Source organism: Mobula birostris, chromosome 7 (genome assembly GCF_030028105.1).
Source record: "Mobula birostris isolate sMobBir1 chromosome 7, sMobBir1.hap1, whole genome shotgun sequence".
Classification (NCBI taxonomy): domain Eukaryota; kingdom Metazoa; phylum Chordata; class Chondrichthyes; order Myliobatiformes; family Myliobatidae; genus Mobula; species Mobula birostris.
Window position 1 is genome coordinate 3,443,140 of NC_092376.1, and position 24,915 is coordinate 3,468,054.

Genomic DNA, 24,915 nt, shown 5'->3' on the forward strand with positions numbered 1-24,915 from the left:
CTCAATAGCAAGAATGTCCTTCCTCAAATTTGGAGACCAAAACTGCACACAATACTCCAGATGGGGTCTCACCAGGGCCCTGTACAACTGCAGAAGGACCTCTTTGCACATTGATACAGATATTTCAAGAATCACTAGCTTTTGGAATGGTTTTGGAAAACTGGAAAATTGTAAATATCACTCCACTCTGCAAGAAGGAAGAGAGGTGGACGAAAGGAAATTTTAGGCCATTTAGTCTCACCTCAGTGGTTGGGAGGACATTGGAGTCAATTCTTAAGGACATGGTTTTGGGGTACTTGGAGGCACATGATAAAATAAGCCACACCAAACAGCATTATGAAGGACCCCACGCACCCCTCATACAAACTCTTCTCCCTCCTGTCATCTGGCAAAAGGCACCGGAGTATTCGGGCTCTCACGATCAGACTATGTAACAGTTTCTTCCCCCAAGCCATCAGACTCCTCAATACCCAGAGCCTGGACTGATACCAACCTACTGCCCTCTACTGTGCCTATTGTCTTGTTTATTATTTATTGTAATGCCTGCAGTGTTTTGTGCACTTTATGCAGTCCTGGGTGGGTCTGTAGTCTACTGTAGTTTTGTGTTGTTTTACGTAGTTCAATGTAGTTTTTGTATTGTTCATGTAGCCCCATGGTCCTGAAACCGTCTCGTTTTTACTGTGTACTGTACCCGCAGTTATGGTCGAAATGACAATAAAAAGGGACGTGAGCTGGGAGGGTTTTGCCTATGTTGGACTGGGCTGTATCCACCATTGTAGGTTTTTCCACTCCTGGACATTGGTGTTTCCATCCCGGGCAGTCGGTATACTCTCCACTGTGTATCTGTAGATGTTTGTCAACATTTTAGATGACATGCCAAATCTTTGAAAAATACTAAGAAAGTAAGGGTGCTACTGTGCCTTCTTTGAAATGGCATTCGTGCTGGTCCTAGCACAGTTCCTCTGATATGATAATGCCAAGGAATGAAAAGTGACTGACTTTCTTCACCTCTGTTCCCCTGATGAGGACTAGCTCATGGACCTCCAACTTCTTTCTCTTGAAGTCGATAATCAGTTCTTTGGTTTTGCTGACGTGTGAAAGATTGTTGTCGTGGCACTATTCAACCAGATTTTTGTTCTCCTTCCTGTGTGCTGATTTGTCACCACCTTTGATTTGGCCAACAACAGTCGTGTTGTCAGCAAACGGACAATAAATGCTAACTGGCCACATCAGAGGTTTAAGCAACTGTCAATATGTGGCAAGGTACAGCAAAGAAATAGTGGAAAGAGATCCCCCTGTTGCTTGGTGACAGCTGGTAAACAATGGGTTCTGTTGCTTGGTGGCCATAAGACATAGGAGCAGAGTTAGGTAATTTGGCCCATCAAGTCTGCTCCGCCATTAAATCAATATTTCCTTCCCTCAGCCCCACTCCCCAGAAAAGGATCCTTTTATTTCCACTCACTGCCTCTTACCAATCAACAAATACTCTAACCATGCCAGTAACTTTCCTGTAATACTCTTAACTTGGTAAACAGCCTCATGTGGCACCTTGTCAAAGGCCTTCTCAAAGTCCAAATATACAACATCCACTGCATCCCCTTTATCTATCCTACTTGTAATCTCCTCAAAGAATTCCAACAGGTTGGTCAGGCAGGATTTTCCCTTAAGGAAACCATGCTGACTTTGTCCTATCTTGTCCTGTGTCACCAAGTACTTCATAAACTCATCATTAACAATTGACTCCAACATCTTCCAACCACTGAACTCAGGCTAACTGGTCTGTAATTTCTTTTCTGCTGTCTTCCCTATTTCTTAAAGAGTGGAGTGATATTTTTTAGTCTCCAGAACACCATGCTCAAGTCCAATTACTTTTGAAAGATTGTTACTAATACCTCTACAATCTCTACTGCTACCTCTTTCAGAACCTGAGGGTGCAGTTCTTATGTACCCATGGGTCTTTCAGCTTTTTGTGCACCTTCTCCCTTGTAATAGTAACCGCATTCACTTCTCTTCCCTCACACCATTCATCATCTGGCACACTGCTAGTATCTTCCACAGTGAAGACTGATTCAAAATACTCATTTAGTTCATGTGCCATCTCCTTGCCCCTGTTATTTCTCCGGCCTCATTTTCTTGTGATCCATTCTTATCTCTCTTTTTTTTTGCATACTTGAAAAGTTTTTACTATCCACTTTAATATTGTTTGTGAGCATCGATTTCCCTTGTCAGCCACAGTTGTACTACTTTGCCATTTGAGTATTTCTTCATTTTGGAATACATCTATCCTGTACGTTCCTCATTTTTCCCCGAAACTCACACCATTGCTGCTCTGCTGACATCCTTGCCAACATCTCCTTCCAATTTACTTTGGCCAGCTTCTCTCATACCACTGTAATTTCCTTTACTCCACTGAAATACTGCTACATCAGACTTTATTTTCTCCCTACCAAATTTCAAGTTAAACTCAGTCATATTGTGATTTAAGGTTATTTTACGTTAAATTCCCTAATCACCTCCAGTTCATTACATAACACCCAATCCAGTATAGCTGATCCCCTTGTAGATTCAATGACAAACTGCTCTAAACACCATCTTGTAGACATTCAACAAACTCACTCTCTTGAGATCAATTACCAACCTAATTTTCCCAATTGACCTGCATGTTAAGTTTTCCCATGACTATCATAACATTGCCCTTTTGACATGCCTTTCTATTTCCCATTGTAATCAGTGGTCCACATCCCAGCCACTGTTGGGAGGTCTGTATATAACTGCCATCAAGGTTCTTTTACCCTGGCAGTTTCTTAACTCAGCCCACAAGGATTCAACATCTTCTGATCCTATGTCACATCTTTCTACTGATTTGATGCCATTTTATACCAGTAGAGCCACCCCACCACACCATAGTCGTAACCTTTTGGTGACGTCTTGTACGTAGTGGGTTCAAAGGTTCATTTATTATCATTTGGAGAGGCAAAATATGATTAGGAACCGTCAGCATGGCTTTGTCAAAGGCAGGTCGTGCCTTATAAGCCTGAGTGAATTTTTTGAGGATATGACTAAGCACATTGATGAAGGTAGAGCCGTAGATGTAGTGTATATAGATTTTAGCAAGGTATTTGATAAGGTACCCCATACAAGACTTATTGAGAAAGTAAGGAGGCATGGGATCCAAGGGGACATTGCTTTGTGAATCCAGAACTGGCTTGCCAAAGATGGGAAAGAGTGGTTGTAGATGGGTCATATTCTGCATGGAGGTCAGTGATCAGTGGTGTGCCTCAGGGATCTGTTCTGGGACTCTTACTCTTTGTGATTTTTATAAATGACCTGGAGGAGGAAGTGGAGGGATGGGTTAGTAAGTTTGCCGATGACACAAAAGTTGGAGGTGCTGTGGACAGTGTGGAGGGCTGTCAGAGGTTACAGCGGGACTTTGAGAGGATGCAAAACTGGGCTGAGAAGTGGCAGTTGGAGTTCAACCCAGATAAGTGTGAGGTGGTTCATTTTGGTAGATCAAATATGATGGCAAAATATAGTATTAATGGCAAGACTCTTGGCAGTGTGAAGGATCAAAGGGATCTTGGGGTCCGAGTGCATAGGACACTCAAAGCAGCTACGCAGGTTGACTCTGTGGTTAAGAAGGCATACGGTGCATTGGCCTTCATCAATCGTGGGATTGAGTTTAAGAGCCAAGAGGTAATGTTGCAGCTATATAGGACCCTGGTCAGACCCCACTTGGAGTACTGTGCTCAGTTCTGGTTGCCTCATTACAGGAAGGATGTGGAAACCATAGAAAGGGTGCAGAGGAGATTTACAAGGATGTTGCCTGGATTGGGGAGCATGCCTTATGAAAGCAGGTTGAGTGAACTCTGCCTTTTCTCCTTGGAGTGATGGAGGATGAGGTGACCTGATAGAGGTGTACAAGATAATGAGAGGCATTGCTCGTGTGGATAGTCGGAGGCTTTTTCCCAGGGTGGAAATGGCTAGCATGAGAGGGCATAGTTTTAAAGTGCTTGGAAGTAGGTACAGAGGAGATGTCAGGGGTAAGTTTTTTTTTTACACAGAGAGTGGTGAGTGCGTGGAATGGGCTGCCGGCGGCAGTGGTGGAGACAGAAACGATAGGGTCTTTTAAGAGATTCCTGGATGGATATATGGAGCTTAGGAAAATAGAGGGCTATGGGTAAGCCTAGGTAGTTCGAAGGTCAGGGCATGTTCGGCACAGCTTTGTGGGCCAAAGGGCCTGTATTGTGCTGTAAGTTTTCTATGTTTCTATTATCACAGCATATATCCATATACAACTCTGAAATTTGCATTCGCCAGATAGACACGAAATAAAGGAAGAACATGAAAGTTGTTCAGAGAAAAACATCACCCCCCCCCACCATACCAAAAAAGAATGGCATCCTGATCATCAACCCCCTTCCCCGACACAAAACAGAACAGGAACATTGACCCCCCCCCCAAGAAAACAACCATGCCCCACACAAAAAACTAACAAAACACAAGAGAGCATCAACCCCAAACACCCTCCCCTTGCACAACAAAACAGAGGGAGAATGAGTGATGGACAGACACCTGTTTCTTGGTGAAAGTGGCAATACTGACCAGACAATCCCAATGTGTGACCCCAAATGGGCAGAGCAGACAACTGGGGGCCATTGAGACCACTTCTTTCTGAGTTTAAAAAGTTTAAAGTAAATTTATTATCAAAGTACATATATGTTACCGTATACAACCCTGAAATTCATTTTCTTGCAGACATATTCAATAAGTCCAATAACAGTAACAAAATCAGTGAAAGACTGCAGCAACAGGGTGATCAGCCAGTGTGCAAAAGACAACAAACTCTGCAAATACGAAAAGAAAACCATAATAAACATCAAGAATGTGAGCTGAAGAGTCCTCGAAAGTGAGTCCAGAGATGTGGGATCAGATCAGTGCTGGAGTGAGTGAAGCTATTCATTCTGTTCGAGAGCCTGATGGTTGCCAAGTAATAACTGTTCCTGAACCTGGTGAAGTAGGTTTTGAGACTCCCGTCCTGTATCATCTTCCTGATGGCAGCAGTGAGAAGAGAGCGTGACCTGGGTGTCCAGGATCCTTGATAGGTGCTGCTTTCCTGTGACAGCACTCCTTGTAGATGTGCACAGTGGTTTTGCCTGTGATGGACTGGGCCGTATCCACCACCTTCCGGAGGAATGCATGAAATGGGAAAAAAGCTCGTTCCCCTTGTAACTGCGTGGGTTTCCTCCCATATCCCAAAGGTGTACAGGTTAGTGGGTTAATTGGTCACATGGATGTAATTAGGCAATGCATGTTTGTGGTCCTGAAGGGCCTGTTAAAGTGCTGTAGTGTAAAGGTTAATCTTTACTCTTGTCAAATGTCTCACCACCACTGTGAATGTACCAGAAATAGCTGCAGGAGTCGTGGTTACGTCCCTTGGAGTACACCATGAGAATCCACACTGTGGGGAACATGAAAGTTAGCTGAACTCGGGTGGGACTTGTGAAGAACGGTGATAGGTGTTGTTCATTCATTACATTACGTGTTGTGTCGTATGATGTAGGTGATCGCAGTCTTTTCATGACCTTCATTCTTTTTGGCAATTTTTTTCAGAAGTTATTTACTATTGCCTTCTGGGCTGTGTCTTTACAAGACAGGTGACCCCAGCCACTATCAATGCTCTTCAGAGATTGTCTGCCTGGCGTCAGTGGTGGCACAACCAAGACTTGTGATATGCACCGGCTGTTTGTACGACCATCCACCACCTGTTTCCATGGCTTCACATGACCCTGATCAGAGGGGGGTGACGGAGCTAAGCAGGTACTACACCTGCCCAAGGGTACTCTGCAGGCTAGTGGAGGGGAGGAGTGCCTTATACCTCCTTTGGTAGAGATGTACCTCCACCCCACCACCTAGATAGGTGCTGACTGGTTCCAGTTCTATGTACTAGTTCAGTTCTTTCAGTGTTTCGTATCAGTGGAAAGGGTATAAACTACAGCGTTTGGGGGGGCTTGGGGATAGTTCTTCAGATCTTGCTGATGGACTGGTCTTGAACAGTGTAGTGGATTGAATGGGAGGGGTGCTGCAGTGAGAGGGTCCTGAGCATACTGAGATAAGTATGTTAATACTTGTTTTGTTGTGTTCTAATAAAGGTAGTTTTGTAGTTCTAAGTAGATAATTGGAGTTTATGTCTTTCTGCCTCTTCGAGTGGGATCAGTGAGCCTATCATTTTAACAAAGCGCATGGTGTATCTCTAAATGAAATAATAAAAAGCAGGAGAGGCTAGATCAGACTGCATCCTGCAGCAATACTTGTGTACGTATACATTGAAGCTCTCACATATGCATGCATTGAAGAGGTAATTACAGTGGCCCATCTGGAAGACAATGAAAGTGTTGCCTCCTTTTTGCTGGGTCACTGATGTGCCTTAGGTGATTTTGTACATTCAAACCTGCGTTGAGCTATACTGCGAATGGCAGGGCCCCAACATGTGTTGTTGAACAGAAGGATCCGGGAGTAAAAGTGCACAGTTCACTGAAAACGGCCATGCCAGTAGACAGGGAAGTGAAGGTGTTCAACATGCTGGTCTTTATCAGTCAGGGCATCAAGACCAGGAATACGCACGTCATATTGTAGTTATACAGATTGTCGGTGAAGCCATACTTGGAGTATTATATACAGTTTGGTCACCCTGTTGTAGGAAAGGTCAAACTGGAGAGGGTGTAGACGAGATTTTTGAGGATGTTGCCTGGACTAGAGAGGCTGAGTTGTAGGGTCAAGTTTGCCATGCTGTTCCTATATTCACTGGAGCCTAGGGGAATGAGAGGTGAACTCAGAAGTTTATAAAACCGTAGGAATATGGAGAAGGTGAACAGTCATAGACTTTTCTCTAGTCCAAAACTAGAAGGTATGGGTACAAGAGGGAAGAGATTTAAAAGGGAGCTGAGAGGTACTGTAACTTGTTTAGTGAGAAGTGGCCGAGGTGGTATAATTGGAACATTTCAGAGACATTTAGATAGGGACTTGGAGGGTTATGGGCTGGGCATGGACAACTGAGATGAGCAGGGAGGGTGTTGTGGTTGGCCTGTTTTCATGCTGTATTACACAATGATGTTCTTCATCACGTCACTGACAGTGAAGAGACAGAATGTGATCTGCTCCCAGGAGTCACATGCGCCACACTCATACAGGCAGGCGAAGCTGCGGGCACCATGGACATAGGCGAGGTCTGAGTAGCCACACGGTCCCGCCTGGATGACCCAGGGACCATGCCAATGCCCCCTCCGGAGGGGGCTGGTGTTCAGGAAGATGCCCAGGTTGGTGCGGTTGTGGCAGTGCCAAAAGAATTTGCGCTCGCCACACGGGTGTGTATACAGGAGCCAGGACAAGCCATCCCCTGCAGCAGATTGACTGCCATTTAGCCCATTGGGTGTGGGGAAGCTCGCCACGCTGCCCTGGCAGCCACCCTTGCTCTCGGGCAGACCCTTGTCCAGGCGGGCAATCTCGAAGTACCCGGGCTCCAGGCTGATGGCCTCCACCCGTCCCTGGCCACTTGTCCGGGAATTACAGTACAGAACACGGTTGTGGTTGGCAATGGTGATCTCAACCATTTCGCACTCCACCCCTTGGTACTTGGTCAGGGGCTCCCCCACTGCCCAGTTCACCCCACCATCCTCGCTGTAGAAGTAAAAGGGGTGCGGGTGGGTGGAGAGGCAGGCTGGCAGGAGGCAGCACCGTTGCCGGACCATGTATGCGTAGGCAGGGATGACCAGCGTGCCACCCTCTGTCTGCACACCGTGGCCTGGCCCCACTGCGAACGTGGCCCAGTGGCGGATCCGATGTCCGATCACTTTCTCCGTCACGTCCCAGGGGCCACTCCAGCTCAGCCCGGCATCCTGGCTCAGCACGTAGCAGAGCCTGGCAGCGTTCTTCCTCCTCCATACCTGTTGCCATTCCGATACCCCATCCACAATGCAGTTGAAGAAGAGGTAGACCTTCCCTCCCTGGCGCTCGTACACGGGACATGGGTTCATGGAGCGGTAGCCTGCCAAGCCGGCCGCCTCCAGCTTGACCTCGTCTTCCCACTGGAAACAGGGAACATGCCAATCAATGTGCAGAGTGAACAGAGAGGGTCAGACTGTGCAGTGGGAATATGGTGAAAGGGTTCAGGTATAGGATACAGATCAACAAATCATACCGTGCCACAGTCCTGTTCAATAATGCACACTCTCTGTATCATAGAACATTACAGCACAGTACAGGCCCTTTAGCCCACAATGTTGTGCTGACCATTTAACCTACTTCTAGACCAATCTAACATTTCCCACCCACATAGCCCTCCATTTCTCTTTCACCCATGTGCCGAAATAAGAGTTTCTTAAATGTCCTTAATGTATCTGCCTCTGCCACCGCTCCTGGCAGGGCGTCCCACACCCACACTCTGTGTGTAAAAATAAACCTACCAAAACGTCCCCTATACTTTCCTCCAGTTAGTCACCTCATGCTATCAAAGCTGCCGGTGAACGCAGCAGGCCAAGCAGCATCTCTAGGAAGAGGTACATTCCATGTTTCCGGCTGAGACCCTTCGGCAGGACTAACTGAAGGAAGAGTGAGTAAGAGACTTTCAAGTCTCTTACTAACTCTTCCTTCAGTTAGTCCTGACGAAGGATCTCGGCCTGAAACGTCGACTGTGCCTCTTCCTAGAGATGCTGCCTGGCCTGCTGCATTCACCAGCAACTTTGATGTGTCTTGCTTGAATTTCCAGCATCTGCAGAATTCCTGTTGCTTACCCTAACATTATGCCCCCTTGTATTAGCCATTTCCACCCAAGAGCTGTCCACTGTTATCATGTTGTACACTGCTTTCAAATCATCTCTCGTCCTCCTTTACTCCAAAGAGAAAACCTCCAGCTCCTTCAACCTGTCCTCACAAGACTTTCTCAATGCTCTGTCATCCGGGCAGCATCCTGGAAAACCTCCTCTGCACTTTCTCTACAGCTTCTACATTCACTCTATAACGAAGGGACCACAACTGAACACAATACTCCCAAGTGTGGTCTAGATCTGCAACATTACCTCACTGCTCTTGAGCTCAATCCCCCAACTAATGAAGGCCAACATACCATACACCTTCAGAACCACCCTATCAACATACCTGACAACTTTAAGGGATCTATGAGTGTGAACTCAAAGATTCCCCTGCCCCTCTACACTTCTAAGAATCCTGCCATTAACTTTATATCTTGCCTTCAAATTTGACCTTCCAAAGTGAATCACTTCACACTTTGAACAAGAGAAAATCTGCAGATGCTAGAAATCAAGCAACACACACAACATGCTAGAGGAATTCAGCAGGCCAAGCAGCATCTGTGGAAAAGAGTAAAGTCAATGTTTCGGGTCGACACCCTTCAGCAGGACTGGTAAAAAAGAGCGAGCAAGAACATAGAGGATGAGGAAGTACAAGGTGGTAGGTGATAGGTGAAACTGAGTGAGGAAGTGAAATGAAGAGCTGGAGAAGAGGGAGTCTGATTGGAGAAGGAAGAAAACCATGGAAGAAAGGGAAGGGAGAGAAGCACTAGAGGGAGGTGAAGGGCAGGTAAAGATATGAGGTGAGAGAGGGAAAAGGGATGGGAATGGTGGGGGTGGGGTGGGGGGGGAAGCAATTACCAGAAGTTTGAGAAGTCAATGTTCATGCCATCAGGTTGGAGGCTGCCCAGATGGAATGTAAAGTGTTGCTCCTCCAACCTGAGTGTGGCCTCATTGCGACAGTATAGGACATGTTGGAATGGGAGTGGGATGTAAAATTGAAGTGGGTGGTCACCGGGAGATCTCGCTTTTTCTGGCAGACAGAGCATAGGTGCTTGGCGAAGCAGTCTCCCAATTTACATCGGGTCTCACCAATATACAAGAGGCCACACCAGGAGCACCAGATACGGTAGTTGATCCCAGAAGACTCACAGGTGAAGTGTTGCTTTACCTGAAGGACTGCAGGGCCCTGAATGGTAGTGAGGGAGGAAGTGTAGGGGCAGGTGTGGCACTTGTTCCACTTTCAAGGATAAGTACCAGGAGGGAGATCAGTGAGAATGGATGAATGGACAAGGGAGCGATCCCTGCGGAAAGAGAAAGCTGGGGGGTGGGGGAAAGATGTGCTTGGTGGGATCCCATTGGAGAAGGCGGAAATTACGGAGAATTATGTGCTGGACATGGAGTAGACTGCAGCGGGCCCCTACGTTACTGTGACACCCTCACTTCTGCTCATTCCATTTTACCCTTCTCATATTCCCATTTACCCAGATTCTACAAACAATTTACAGCTGCCAATAAACCACTTTAGATTGTGGGAAGAAACAGGAGCTCCTGGCGGAACACACATGGTCATAGGGAGGACGTGCAGACTCCACAGGCAGCAGCAGAGGTCATGACCCAGTCAGAATCATGCTCTCAAGGAACCAGCACCAACCTTCACTGTTCCATCGTAAAACATCCCTCGCCGCAGCACCAGACTCTTTGCATTCACATCACTGGACGAATTTCGCTTCTCGGCAAATGCTAAAAAGACTGCATCTCTCTCGAGGTACAGGAGGGAAGGTATACGATACACAGTTCCACTCTTCTTCCTCTCGAACAAGGTGACTGCACCTGATATCTGGTCCGTGGCCATGGTCACCCACCCCTGTACAAGGAAGTGAAGGAGAACTGTGGTGAGGCCACACTTGGAGTCATTAGATTATGAGGACACTCAGTCCTCATTTATTGTCATTTAGAAATGCATGCATTAAAAAATGATACAACGTTCTTCCAGAATGATATCACAAGAAAACACAGGACAAACCAAGACTAAAACTGACAAAACCACATAATTATAACATATAGTTACAACTGTGCAAAACAATACCGTAATTTGATAAAGAGCAGACCATGGGCACGGTAAAAAATAGTCTCAAAGTCCCGATAGACTCATCATCTCACGCAGGCGGCAGAAGGGAGAAACTCTCCCTGCCATGAACCTCCAAGCGCCGCCAACTTGCCGATGCAGCACCATTGGAAACACCTGACCGCAGCAGACTCTGGGTCCGTCCGAAAACTTCGAGCCTCCGACCAGCGGTGTACAACCGCTTTGATTGTATACAGCCAAAGTGCAGAAATAGGCCCTTTGGCCCATGTAGTTCATGCCAAACTGCTATTTCGCCTGGTCCTAGACACACCCGGACCAAGGGCCTCCATACCCCTCCCACCCCTGTGCTTATCCAAACTTACTGAAATCGAATCCCCCTCCACCACTATTCCACACTCACCACCTTCTGAGTGAAGAAGTTCCCCCTCATGTTCCTTTTAAATATATTACCTTACTCTCTTAACCGGTGAGCTCTAGTTGTAGTCTCACCCAACATCAGTGGGAGAAGCCAGCTTGCACTTACCCTATCTATACCAGTTTTCCTGTAGCTCAGGACCTGAAGTCCCAGCAACATCCTCGTCAATTGTCTCCATACTCTTTCAATCTCATTGACATTGTATACAATGTACAGTTTTGGTCAAACTATTATGGGAAAGACATGATTAAAATGAAAAGACATGGTTAAAATGCCAGCACAAGAAGACTTAAATTATAGGGAGAGGCTAGGGCTTTATTCCTTGGAATGTAGGAGGGGACAGCTTTACAGAAACTTTTAAAGCTATGAGAGGCAGAGATAAAATGGATGGTAACAATCTTTTCCCCAGGATAGAGAGGCCAAAACCATGGGGCACAGAGAGGGGAAAGATTTAAAAGAGACCTGAGGGGTAAATTCTTCATGCAGAGGGTGGTGAGTAAATGGAGTGAGCTGCCTGTGGAAGTAATTGAAGCATATACAACAGTATCTTTTAAGAAGCACTTGGACTTCCTGCTTCCATCAGGAAGAAGCTACAGGAGCCTCAAGAACAAGAGAAAAGCTGCAGATGCTGGAAATCCAAGCAACACACACAGAATGCTGGAGCAACTCAGCGGGCCCGGCAGCGTCTATGAAAAAGAGTATAGTTGACGTCTCGGGCCGAGACCTGAAATGTCAACTATACTCTTTTCCATAGATGCTGCCTGGTCTGCTGAGTTGCTCCAGCATTTTTTGTGTGTTGACAGGGGTCTCAGGACTTGCCATCACCAGGTTCAGGAACAGTTACTACCCCTCAACCATCAGGCTTTGAACCAGAGGGATTACTTCATTCGCCCCTCACTGAATTGTTCCTATAACCTATGGACTCACTTTCAAGGAATTTTCATCTCATGTTCTCAATATTTATTGCCTATTTATTTATTATTATTATTTTGCTTTTTTTATTTGCAGTTTGTTGCCTTTTGCTCATTGGTTGTCCATCTTGCGTGTGTTCTTTTCAAAATTTTTTATTGTTTCTTGTATTTACTGTGAATGTCCACAAGATAACAAATCTCAGGGATGTATATGGTGTCAAATATGTACTTTGAACTTTGGATAGGTACATGGAGGAAGGGGGTTTGGAAGGATATGAGCCGAACACAGGAAATTAGGCCCAGGAACCTGTATCTGTGCTGTATTGTTGTGTCTTGTATCCTGGCATCACCCTGATTAAAACATCTCCCTCTGTATAATACTTTAATTATTCCTTGCAGCTTTACAAAAGGAGCATCACTCATCTAGCACGCCGCTGATCCCTGTGATATAATTTATTTTTATTTTATTTTGCAAAACAACGTTGAGTAGGCCTTTCTGGCCCTTTGAGTCACACCGCCCCAGCAACCCCCAGCAAACCAGATTTAACCCAAACCTAATCACAGGACAATTTACAATATTGAGTTAACCTACCTGGTAAGTTTTTCGACTGTGGGAAGAAACCCATGCATTCACAGGGAGGACATATAGAACTCCTCACAGAGAGATGCTAAGACTGAACTCTGACCCAGACTGTAATGGCATTGCACCAACTGTTACGCTACTGTAGCGCCTGAAGTGGTTTCCTAGTATGGTAAAGTGAACTCTTCACAATCTATCTGGTTATAAGAAGAAGAAGAAGAAAGCCCTTAACTCCGAATGGAGTCATCGGGACGCTGTCGTGGTGGTGGGGTTTTTTTTAGCAGGCTTTCTTATTTTTACAAGGCTGAGTTGTTAGCTCGACGCTCAACCCAGCACGGATGGAAAATGTGCAAGGGAGCCGGCTGGATTCCAACTCCGGAGCCTTCTCTCCAAAGTTCGGCGCTGGTGCCAGAACGCCACCAGCCGGCAATCCTGTTATAATCTTGTACCTTATTGGCTACCTGCTCTGCACTTTCTCTGTAGCTGTTATACTAAATTCTGCATCCTGTTATTGTTTTATTCTCAAGTTGAAAGAAGAGACATTATATTGTTAAGTTGGTTCACCTCATATGGAGCTTCCTTCTCCTAGAACCCTTCCTTGGCACTTCAACTTCAAGTTCAAAGTACATTTATTATCGAAGTATGCATACAGTACACAACCCTGCCATTCGTCTTCCTGCAAGCAGCCACGAAACACCATAGAACCTGTTTAAAGACCCTCCCCACCACCACAAGGACCATCAAACACCCAACATGTTTAAAAAAAAAGGAACAAATCTCACAAACAGCAAAAAGTGAGCAAGTAACACACAGGGCATTAAACATCAAACCACAGACGGTCCAGGAGTGACAGCCACCGAGCCAGTCAGTTCAGCGCTGTGTCAATGGCTGCAGGCCACAGCCGCAGATCCAGTTCTGTGCCACAGTGTCTCAATCAAATCACACAGAAAACCTACAGCACAACACAGGCCCTTCAGCCCACAAAGCTGTGCCGAACATGTCCCTATCTTAGAACCACTTCTATTTTTCTAAGCTCCGTGTATCCATCCAGGAGTCTCTTAAAAGACCCTATTGTATCTGTCTCCACCACCACCGCCCGCAGCCCATTCCACGCACTCACCACTCTCTGAGTAAATAAACTGACCCTTAACATCTCCTCTGTACCTACTTCCAAGCACCTTAAAATTATGCCCTCTCATGCTAGCCATTTCAACTCTGAAAAAGCCTCTGACTATCCATGCGATCAATGCCTCTCCTTATCCTGTACACCTCTATCAGGTCACCTCTCATCCTCCGTCACTCCAAGGAGAAAAGGCCAAGTTCATTCAACACACATAGAAGTTGCTGGTGAACGCAGCAGGCCAGGCAGCATCTCTAGGAAGAGGTGCAGTCGACGTTTCAGGCCGAGACCCTTCATCAGGACTAACTGAAGGAAGAGTGAGTAAGGGATTTGAAAGTTGGAGGGGGAGGGGGAGATCCAAAATGATAGGAGAAGACAGGAGAGGGAGGAATGGAGCCAAGAGCTGGACAGGTGATTGGCAAAAGGGATATGAGAGGATCATGGAACAGGAGGTCCGGGAAGAAAGACAAGGGGGGGGGGAACCCAGAGGATGGGCAAGAGGTATATTCAGAGGGACAGAGGGAGAAAAAGGAGAGTGAGAGAAAGAAGATGTGCATAAAAATAAGTAACAGATGGGGTATGAGAGGGAGGTGGGGCATTAGCGGAAGTTAGAGAGGTCAATGTTCATGCCATCAGGTTGGAGGCTACCCAGATGGAATATAAGGTGTTGTTCCTCCAACCTGAGTGTGGCTTCATCTTTACAGTAGAGGAGGCCGTGGATAGACATGTCAGAATGGGAATGGGATGTGGAATTAAAATGTGTGGCCACTGGGAGATCCTGCTTTCTCTGGCAGACAGAGCGTAGATGTTCAGCAAAGCAGTCTCCCAGTCAGCGTCGGGTCTCACCAATATATAAAGGCCCACATCGGGAGCACCGGACGCAGTATATCACCCCAGCCGACTCACAGGTGAAGTGTTGCCTCACCTGGAAGGACTGTTTGGGGCCCTGAATGGTGGTAAGGGAGGAAGTGTAAGGGCACGTGTAGCACTCGTTCCGCTTACACGGATAAGTGCCAGGTGGAATTCAGTGGGGAGGGATGGGGGAGGACGAATGGACAAGGGAGTCGCGTAGGGAGCAATCCCTGCGGTTCACTCAACCTATTCTCATAAGGCATGCTCCCCAATCCAGGCAACATCCTTGTAAATCTCCTCTGCACCCTTCCTATGTTTTCCACATCCTTCTGGTAGAGAGGCGACCAGATTGAGCACAGTACTCCAAGTGGGGTCTGACCGGGGTCCTATATAGCTGCAAACATCACCTCTCGGCTCTTAAACTCAATCCCATGATTGATGAAGGCCAATGCACCGTATGCCTTCTTAACCATAGAATCAATCTGCATAGCAGCTTTGAGTGTCCCATGGACTCGGACCCCAAGATCCCTCTGATCCTCCACACTGCCAAGGATCTGACCATTAATACTATATTCTGCCATCATATTTGACCTACCAAAATGAACCACCTCATACTTATCTGGGTTGAACTCCATCTGCCACTTCTCAGCCCAGTTTTGCATCCTGTCAACGTCCCGCTGTAACCTCTGACAACCCTCCACACTATCCACAACACCTCCAACCTCTGTGTCATTAGGAAATTTACAAACCCATCCCTCCACTTCTTCATCCAGGTCATTTATAAACATCACAAAGAGTAGGGGTCCCAGAACAGATCCCTGAGGCACACCACTGGTCACCGGCCTCCATGCAGAATATGACCTGTCTACAACCACTGTTTGCCTTCTGTGGGCAAGCCAGTTCTGGATCCACAAAACAATGTCCACTTGGATCCCATGCCTCCTTACCTTCTCAATAAGCCTTGCATGGGGTACCTTATCAAATGCCTTGCTAAAATCCATATACACTACATCTACGGCTCTTCCTTCATCAATGTGTTTAGTCACATCCTCAAAAAATTCAATTAGGCTCGTAAGGCACGACCTGATGTTCATAAATCCTGCCTCTCAGGATCTTCTCCATCAACTTACCAACCAAGTAAGACTCACTGGTCTATAATTTCCTGGGCTATCCCTACTCCCTTTCTTGAATAAGGGAACAACATCCGTAACCCTCCAATCCTCTGGAACCTCTCTTGTTCTCATTGATGATGCAAAGATCATTGCCAGAGGCTCAGCAATCTCCTCCCTCACTTCCCACAGTAGCCTGGGGTACATTCCATCCGGTTCCGGCGACTTATCCACTTTGATGCTTTCCAAAAGCTCCAGCACATCCTCTTCCTTAATATCTACATGCTCAAGCTTTTCAGTCTGCTGCAAGTCATCACTACAATCACCAAGATCCTTTTCTGTGGTGAATACTGAAGTAAAGTATTCATTAAGTACCTCTGCCATCTCCTCTGGTTCCATACACACTTTTCCACTGTCACACTTGATTGGTCCTATTCTCTCATGTCTTATCCTCTTGCTCTTCACATTTTTGTGAAAATAGAACAAAAACACATGGAACATGAACTGCAGCGTTCTCAAAAGTGAGTCCACAGCTGCAGAGCACATTCAGCACTGAGGGTATCACACATCAAACCGCAGAGTCCCCCGAGCATGAGTCCACAGCCATAAGCCTATCAAACCTTGCAGCGTGGGACCCAAGACTCCTGGACCTTCCATCGGCAGCAACAAGAGGGAGACTGGTCAAACGCAGGCAGACAGCGCCAAACACCTATTCATTTTCCGCTGTCGTCCTCATTGGTTTTAATGCTTTAATCAGCACGGAGTAATGGAACCACCACAGGTTTGTGTCCTGCTATTAGAAATCAACGGCCACCCCTGTACACTCTGCTTTCAACCTTGCCAAATCTCTCAGAAGATAGCAGGGTGCAGAGGACTCTGAAATGGTTTCCTCTTCATGGACTTTGTCTACACTTTTCAATGTTTCAGTAAAGCAGCCAGTTGGACCAGGATAATCAAAGACACGACCCATCCTGGACGTTCTCTCATTGGGCAGAAGATACAGAAGTCTATAGGCACGTTCCACCAGGCTCAAGGACAGCTACTGTTACAAGTCTACTAAATGGCTCCCTACATCCAAGGGGACCATAGTCTTGTCGTGGTTTAGAGACTTGGCCTCCACTGCTGCCCGTGGCAACAAATTCCATAGATTCACCACCCTCTGACTAAAAAAATTTCTTCGCATTTCTGTTCTGAATGGGCGCCCTTCAATCCTTAAGTCATGCCCTCTCGTACTAGACTCTCCCATCATGGGAAACAACTTTGCCACATCCACTCTGTCCATGCCTTTCAACATTCGAAATGTTTCTATGAGGTCTCCCCTCATTCTTCTAAACTCCAAGGAATACAGTCCAAGAGCAGACAAACGTTCCTCATATGTTAACTCTCTCATTCCCGAAATCATTCTAGCGAACCTTCTTTGCACCCTCTCCAACGTCAGCACATCCTTTCTTAAATAGGGAGACCAAAACTGCCCACAGTACTCCAAGTGAGGTCTCACCAGTGCCTTATAGACCCTCAACATCACATCCCTGCTCCTGTACTCTATTCCTCTAGAAATGAATGCCAACATTGCATTCGCCTTCTTCACCACCGATTCAACCTGGAGGTTAACCTTAAGGGTATCCTGCACAAGGACTCCCAAGTCCCGTTGCATCTCAGAACTTGAAATTCTCTCCCCATTTAAATAATAGTCTGCCCGTTTATTTCTTCTGCCAAAGTGCATAACCATACACTTTCCAACATTGTATTTCATTTGCCCATTCTTCCAATCTATCCAAGTCTCTCTGCAGACTCTCTGTTTCCTCAGCACTACTGGCCCCTCCACCTATCTTCGTATCGTCAGCAAACTTAACCAGAAAGCCATCTATTCCATAATCCAAATCGTTGATGTACAATGTAAAAAGAAGTGGCCCCAACACGGACCCCTGTGGAACACCACTGGTAACCGGCAGTCAACCAGAATAGGATCCCTTTATTCCCACTCTCTGTTTCCTGCCAATCAGCCAATGCCCTATCCACTAATGTAACTTTCCCGTAATTCCATGAGCTCTTATCTTGTTAAGTAGCCTCATGTGTGGCACCTTGTCATAGGCCTTTTGAAAATCCAAATATACAACATCCACTGCATCTCCCTTGTCTAGCCTACTGGTAATTTCCTCAAAAAATTGTAATAGGTTTGTCAGGCAGGATTTTCCTTTAAGGAATCCATGCCTGAGTTCTGCCTACCTTGTCATATGCCTCCAGGTACTCTGTAACCTCATCCTTGACAATCGACTCCAACAACTTCCTAACCACCGATGTCAAGCTAACAGGTCTATAATTTCCTTTTTGTTTCCTTGTCCCCTTCTTAAACAGTAGAGTCACATTTGCAACCTTCCAGTCCTTCGGAAACATGCCAGAATCTATCGACTTTTGAAAGATCATTGCTAATGCCTCCGCAATCTCCAGAGCTACTTCCTTCAGAACACGAGGGTACATTCCATCTGGTCTGGGAGATTTATTTACCTTTATACTATTCAGCTTCCTGAGTACTTTCTCTGTCGTAATTGTGACTGCGCACACTTCTCTTCCCTGACACCCTTGAGTGTCTGATATTCTGCTGATGTCTTCCTCAGTGAAGACTATGCAAAATACTCATTCAGTTCCTCCGTCATCTCCTTATCTCCCATTACAATTTCTCCAGCATCATTTTCTATCGGTCCTATATCTACTCTCACCTGTCTTTTACACTTTATATACTTGAAAAAGCTCTTTGATATTATTTGCTAACTTCCTTTCATAGTTAATCTTTTCCCTCTTAATGACCTTCTTAGCTTCCTTTTGTAAGCTTTTAAAAACTTCCCAATCCTCTGTCTTCCCACTAATTTTTGCTTTCTAGTATGCCCTCTCCTTTGCTTTAACTTTGGCTTTGACTTCTCTTGTCAACCATGGTTGCATCCTTTTTCCATTAGAAAATTTCTTCTTTTTTGGAATATACCTGTCTTGCACCTTCCTCACCTCTCACGTAAACTCCAGCCACTGCTGCTCTGCCGTCTTTCCCGCCAGTGTCTCTTTCCAGTTAAACTCTGGCCAGTTCCTCTCTCATGCCACTGTAATTTCCTTTACTCCACTGAAATACTGACACATCAGATTTCGGCTCCTCTTTTTCAAATTTCACAGTGAACTCAATCATGTTATGAGCACTGCCTCCTAAGGGTTCCTTCACCTCAATCTCTCTAATCACCTCAGGTTCATTACACAATACCCAATCCAGTACAGCCGATCCCCTAGTGGACTCAACAACAAGATGTTCTAAAAAGCCATCTCGCAGGCATTCTACAAATTCTCTCTCTTGAGATCCAGTGCCGACCTAATTTTCCCAATCCACTCACATGTTAAAATCCCCCACAGTTATCATAACACTGCCCTTCTGACAAGCCTTTTCTATTTCCTGTTGTAATTTGTAGTCCACATCACTGCAGCTGTTTGGAGGCCTATAAATAACTGCCATCAGGGTCCTTTTACCTCTGCGATTTCTTAGCTCAACCCATAAAGATTCTGCACCTTCCGATCCTATATCACCTCTTTCTAATGATTTAATATCATTTCTTACCAATAAAGCCACACCTCCCCCTCTGCCTACCTTCCTATCCTTCCGATACACCGTGTATCCTTGGATGTTCAGCTCCCAGAGACAGGCGTCCTTTAGCCGCGTCTCAGTGATGGCCACAATATCATACCTGTGAATAAAAGTGCAGAATATTTTCTAAATGGGAAAAAAAAATGAGGTGCAAAGGGACCTGTGATTCCTCATGCAGGATTCCCTGTAGGTTAATTTGCAGGATGAGTCTGTGGCGAGGAAGGGAAATGTGACGTTAGTATTCATTTTGAGAGGACTAGAATATAAAAGGAAGAAGGTAATGCTGAGGCTTTAGAAAGCACTGGTGAGTCCTCACTGGGAGCATTGTGAGCAGTTTTGGGCCCCTTATCTGAGAAAGGATGTGCTGACATCGGAGAGGTTGAAAGCAGGTTCATGGAAATGATTCCGCGATTGAAAGGCTTATCATATCATATGAGGAGCATTTGATGGCTCTGGGCCTGTATTCACCGGCATTTGGAAGAATTGGGGCGGGGGGGGGGGGGGTTTGGGAATCTGATTGAAAACTGTCGAATATTGAAAGGCCTTTATAGAGTGGACGTGCAGACGATGTTTCCTAAAGTGGGGGATTCTAGAGCCAGAGGGCACAGCCTCAGGATAACGGGACGTCCACTAGATAGAAACATAGAAACATAGAAAATAGGTGCAGGAGTAGGCCATTCGGCCCTTCGAGCCTGCACCGCCATTTATTATGATCATGGCTGATCACCCAACTCAGAACCCCGCCCCAGCCTTCCCTCCATACCCCCTGACCCCCGTAGCCACAAGAGCCATTTCTAACTCCCTCTTAAATATAGCCAATGAACTGGCCTCAACTGTTTCCTGTGGCAGAGAATTCCACAGATTCACCACTCTCTGTGTGAAGAAGTTTTTCCTAATCTCGGTCCTAAAAGGCTTCCCCTTTATCCTCAAACTGTGGCCCCTCGTTCTGGACTTCCCCAACATCGGGAACAATCTTCCTGCATCTAGCCTGTCCAATTCCTTTAGGATTTTATACATTTCAATCAGATCCCCTCTCAATCTTCTAAATTCCAACGAGTACAAGCCCAGTTCATCCAGTCTTTCTTCATATGAAAGTCCTGCCATCCCAGGAATCAATCTGGTGAACCTTCTTTGTACTCCCTCTATGGCAAGAAAGTTTCATATGAAGAAAGACTGGATGAGCAGACCCTAACCACCGGGCCGCGAGGAAACGATATGATTTGGCGGTATGAAACCAGATGAGTCAGCTGCACCTTTCCTCATTCCCTGTCACGCTCACTGTTGAACTTGAACGCACGCATGGATATCAGTCGGTGATTAACCTACAACTACTGGACGAGTAAAAGACAAACGTTGCTTGAGAGATTCTTTGGAAGAGGTGGTAGGGGACATAAAAGGCCTAACGATGATGATAACGCAGAGACAGCTGAGGCCGAGACTGCCAAAAAAAAGCTTCCTTCAACAGAAAATACAATGAGTCATACATAAAATATGACTTTAATGCGACCAGTGACTCGCATGCTCCAAGCCCCCTGTGTGTGATATGTGGAGACAAGCTGTCTAATGAGGCAATGAAGCCCTCAAAACTGCTTCGGAACCTTGAGCCCAAGCACCCTGCACTTAAAGACAAACCCGTCCAGCTTTTTGAGCGGAAAAAAAACGTGAGCAAGCGGGACAGAAGCAAGTGCTGAGAGCCACCACCTCCACAAATTCTGCTGCTCTGAGAGCGTCATATTTAGTGGCTAGCCATATTGCTAAGGCTAAGAAGCCTTTCACTGTTGGTGAAGAATTGATTCTGCCTGCTGCCGAGGACATGTGCCGTGAACTGTTGGGAGAAGCTGCAGCTAACAAGATAGCACAGGTTTCTCTTTCAGCTACCACAGTTTCAAGGAGAATCGATGACATAGCGGAGGACATCGAAGCACAGCTGTTGGAACGGCTTAACGAGTCACCATGGTATGCTATCCAGGTCGTCGAGTCTACCGATGTTGACAACAAGGCAATGCTGCTGGTTCATGTGCGATATATATTTCAAGACAGTGTGCACGAGGATATGTTGTGTGCACTGCCGCTGCCAACTAACACAACTGGGGCAGAACTATTCAAGTCTTTGAATGACTACATGTCAGGCAAACTGGACTGGTCATTCTGTGTTGGAATATGCACAGACGGGGCTGCAGCTATGACTGGACGGCTGTCTGGTTTCACTACCCGAGTCAAAGAGGTTGCTCCTGAATGCCAGTCTACACACTGTGCCATACACAGGGAAATGCTGGCTAGCTGAAAAATGTCACCTGATCTTAACAGCGTGTTTAGTGACATTGTTGAAGTTACCAATCATATCAAAGCAAAAGCCCTTAACTCGCGTCTGTTTGAGCAGTTTTGTGAGGAAATGGATGCAGAGTACAAACGCTTTCTCTTACACACTGAAGTCAGGTGGCTATCAAGGGGGAGAACTCTGGCCAGGGTTTTTGAGTTAAGAGAGCAGCTGCAGAAATTTCTTTCAGGAAAAAAAGTCACCACTGGCAGCACACTTCAGTGACAAGGAGTGGATAGCAAAACTCACTTATCTGTGTGACATCTTCAACCTGCTCAATGAACTCAATTTGTCACTTCGGGGAGAATGACAACTGTCTTCAAGTTGGCAGATAGTGTCTGCTTTCAAAGCCAAACTGGAACTGTGGGGACGGTGAGTGGACAGGAGCATATTTGACATGTTCCCAACATTAGCTGGGATTTTGGGAGAGACTGAGGTTGCACCGACCTTCTCACAGCTGGTGCGCGATCACCTGTCTTCACTGTCAACAGAATTCGAGCGTTACTTCCCAACCGCAAATGACCCAAGACGTGCAAAGGAATGGGTCCGTGACCCATTTGTGAATGTCCACGGTGAATCATCCATGTCAGCACGGGAAGACGATCAATTCCTCGAGCTTGCAAATGACAGTGGGCTGAAAAGTATGTTTGACATAACATCTCTGCCGGCAGTCTGGATCAAAGTCAAGGCTGAATATCCTGAGATAGCCACAAAAGCACTGAAAACGTTGCTTCCATTTCCAACATCACATCTCTGCGAAGCAGGATTTTCTGCAATGAATGTAACGAAAACTAAATTGTGGAATAGACTGGACACAAGGAACCCCCAATTGAGTATCGCTGTCTCCCATCACCCCTCGATGGGACTGTCTTGTTGCAGGGAAACAAGCCCAGGGCTCCCACTGATTCAGCGATATTGGTGTGTTGCAATGATTTATATGTTCATACGAGGAAAATATGCGCTGTGCGTTTAATATTAAATTTGTTAGATAAACCCTTTTAGAAACAAAATTGAGTGTATTAGCCACTTATAAGTGACTTATAGCTCATTTATCACCTATAAATACCCCCCCCCAGTCCGCAAGAATATTGTCAATATTAAACCGGTCCGCGGTGCAAAAAAGGTTGGTGATCCCTGCGAGGTATTTCTTTAGAAAGGCCGTGGTGAATCCGTGGAATTAATTGCCACAGACGGCTGTGAAGGCCACGCCATTGGGTGCATTTAAGGCAGAGGTTGACCGATTGGTTCGGCAGGGCGTGAAGGTTACGGGGAGAAGGCAGAGGATTGGGGTCGAGAGGGAAATGTACGCCACAATGAAACAACGGAGCAGACTTGATGGGCCAAATGGCCTAATTCTGCTCCTATACTGTACTGTATCTCAGCGGTAGATGAACAGCACGGACCCAGTGGGCCGAAGGTCCTGTTTCCTTCCCGATAAGGATCTTGCTTTGCGGAGATCGAAGATGCGGAGGTATTATCTTTCTGCGGGGAAACGTAAACCGAAATTAACACTGCTGATCGTGTGGAAAGACCGAGGCCTCGCCACGGAGTCCGGGCCCAGGTGCAGACGAGGTCCGACCTGCCGCCGTCCCCGCCGGCCGATTATCCGCTGCACGACGCGAGACCAGGTCGCCCATTTAATCAAAAATGTTTTAAAGTTTTACCTCGAACTCCGGAGGTCCTATCACTATGGTAACCGCTCCTGCAATACCGCGCATGCGTGAGACACGCTACTCCCGGAAGAGAAACGAGAGGCTGTCTCGGGTCACCAGGCTTTCAGGATCTCTCAAAGCTTTATTCGCCGCAAATGAAAGACTTTTGAACAGTGTTTAGCATTGTAACGCAGAACTATAGCAGCTTATCTGCGTATAACTGTCTCCCACAATTGCAACTTTAGAAAAAGCAGGCCATTCAGCTCTCGTCTCTGCTGTCCCATTTAGAATTTGGGTCTCCGGTCTAACTTCTATAGTTGTACTGTGGAGAGCATTCTGACAGGCTGCATCACTGTCTGGTATGGAGGGGCTACTGCACAGGACCGAAAGAAGCTGCAGAAGATTGTAAATCTGGTCAGCTCCATCTTGGGTAGTAGCCTACAAAGTACACAGGACATCTTCAGGGAATGGTGTGTCAGAAAGGCAGCGTCCGTTATTAAGGACCTCCAGCACCCAGGGCAGTCCTTTTTTCACTGTTCAAGTAGGAGATACAGAAGCCTGAAGGCACACACTCAGCGATTCAGGAACAGCTTCTTCCCCTCTGCCATCCGATTCCTAAATGGACATTGAACTTTGGACACTACCTGACTTTTTTCTTAATATACTGTATTTCTGTTTTTGCACGTTTTAAAAATCTATTCAATATATGTAATTGATTTGTTTATTATTATTTGTTTTTTTTCTGCTAGATTATGTATTGCATTGAACTGCTGCTAAATGTAACAAATTTCACGTCACATGCCGGTGATAATAAACCTGATTCTGACTTGTCTATGCCACACTGGTGATAACAGCGAATTCCATTGCTTGAATTATACCCATACCCATATCCCTCAACACCTTTCCTTTCCAAATACCTGTACAGAAGCCCTGTAAAAGCAATTTTTAAAACTGTCGTTGGATCGAGCAGTATCTCGATACTGTGCCGATGAAGGGTCTGGGTCGGAAACATCGATTGTTTATTCCCCTCCATCGATGCTGCCTGACCTGCTGAATCTTCCAGCATTTTGTGTGTGTTGCTCAAGATTCCAAGCATTTGCAGAATCTCTTGTGTTTTGGATATTTGGAATAATTTTCCAAACCCTTGTTGAAATTGTTTATTGTAGCTGCCTCTACCTCTGAAAACCGGCAGCTCGTTCCAGATCTTCACCAGCACCTGGGTTACCTACATTCCACACAGAATAAACAGTGAAAAAAGGATGATGTACACACAGCAAGAATCAGACATACTTTGTATGCTTTTATAGACTTTATTCATAAATAAACACATCACTGAACACGTGTGGGTCTATTAACTGTCTCCAACCTTCTTTGGGATTAAAAGAACCACTTCAAAAGGGTAGAGATTATTTTTAATCGACTGAATGTTTAAAAACTGCCATGGTTGGGT

At 46.0% G+C, this 24,915-nt stretch overlaps 1 protein-coding gene across 4 annotated transcripts; it reads right to left on the reverse strand.

The window, feature by feature from the left end:
* Window positions 1-4,710: 4,710 nt before the first annotated feature.
* Window positions 4,711-23,564, reverse strand: LOC140199955 (sialidase-3-like). Of its 4 annotated transcripts, XM_072262467.1 has the most exons (5): window positions 23,478-23,564; window positions 23,217-23,295; window positions 19,500-19,596; window positions 10,456-10,668; window positions 4,711-8,081 (listed from the first exon to the last, which is right to left on the reverse strand). In XM_072262467.1, exons 4-5 carry the CDS (start codon window positions 10,654-10,656, stop codon window positions 7,098-7,100), a joined length of 1,185 nt encoding a protein of 394 aa, XP_072118568.1. In that variant the 5' UTR covers window positions 10,657-10,668; window positions 19,500-19,596; window positions 23,217-23,295; window positions 23,478-23,564; the 3' UTR covers window positions 4,711-7,097. The 4 variants fall into 4 exon arrangements, with proteins under 4 accessions (XP_072118568.1, XP_072118570.1, XP_072118569.1 ...); XM_072262469.1 differs by lacking the exon at window positions 23,217-23,295 and having other exon boundaries at window positions 23,478-23,526; XM_072262468.1 differs by lacking the exon at window positions 23,478-23,564 and having other exon boundaries at window positions 23,217-23,458.
* Window positions 23,565-24,915: the final 1,351 nt, after the last annotated feature.

What these genes read in the sequence shown, in the direction of transcription:
- LOC140199955 (XM_072262467.1), bottom strand. Translation starts at nt 10,656, where the DNA reads ATGGCCACGGACCAGATATCAGGTGCAGTCACCTTGTTCGAGAGGAAG. An exon ending in TTTACGATGGAACAGTGAAG is followed by an intron (nt 8,082 to 10,455) that starts GTTGGTGCTGGT and finishes CCCTGTTTCCAG; the next exon opens with TGGGAAGACGAGGTCAAGCT.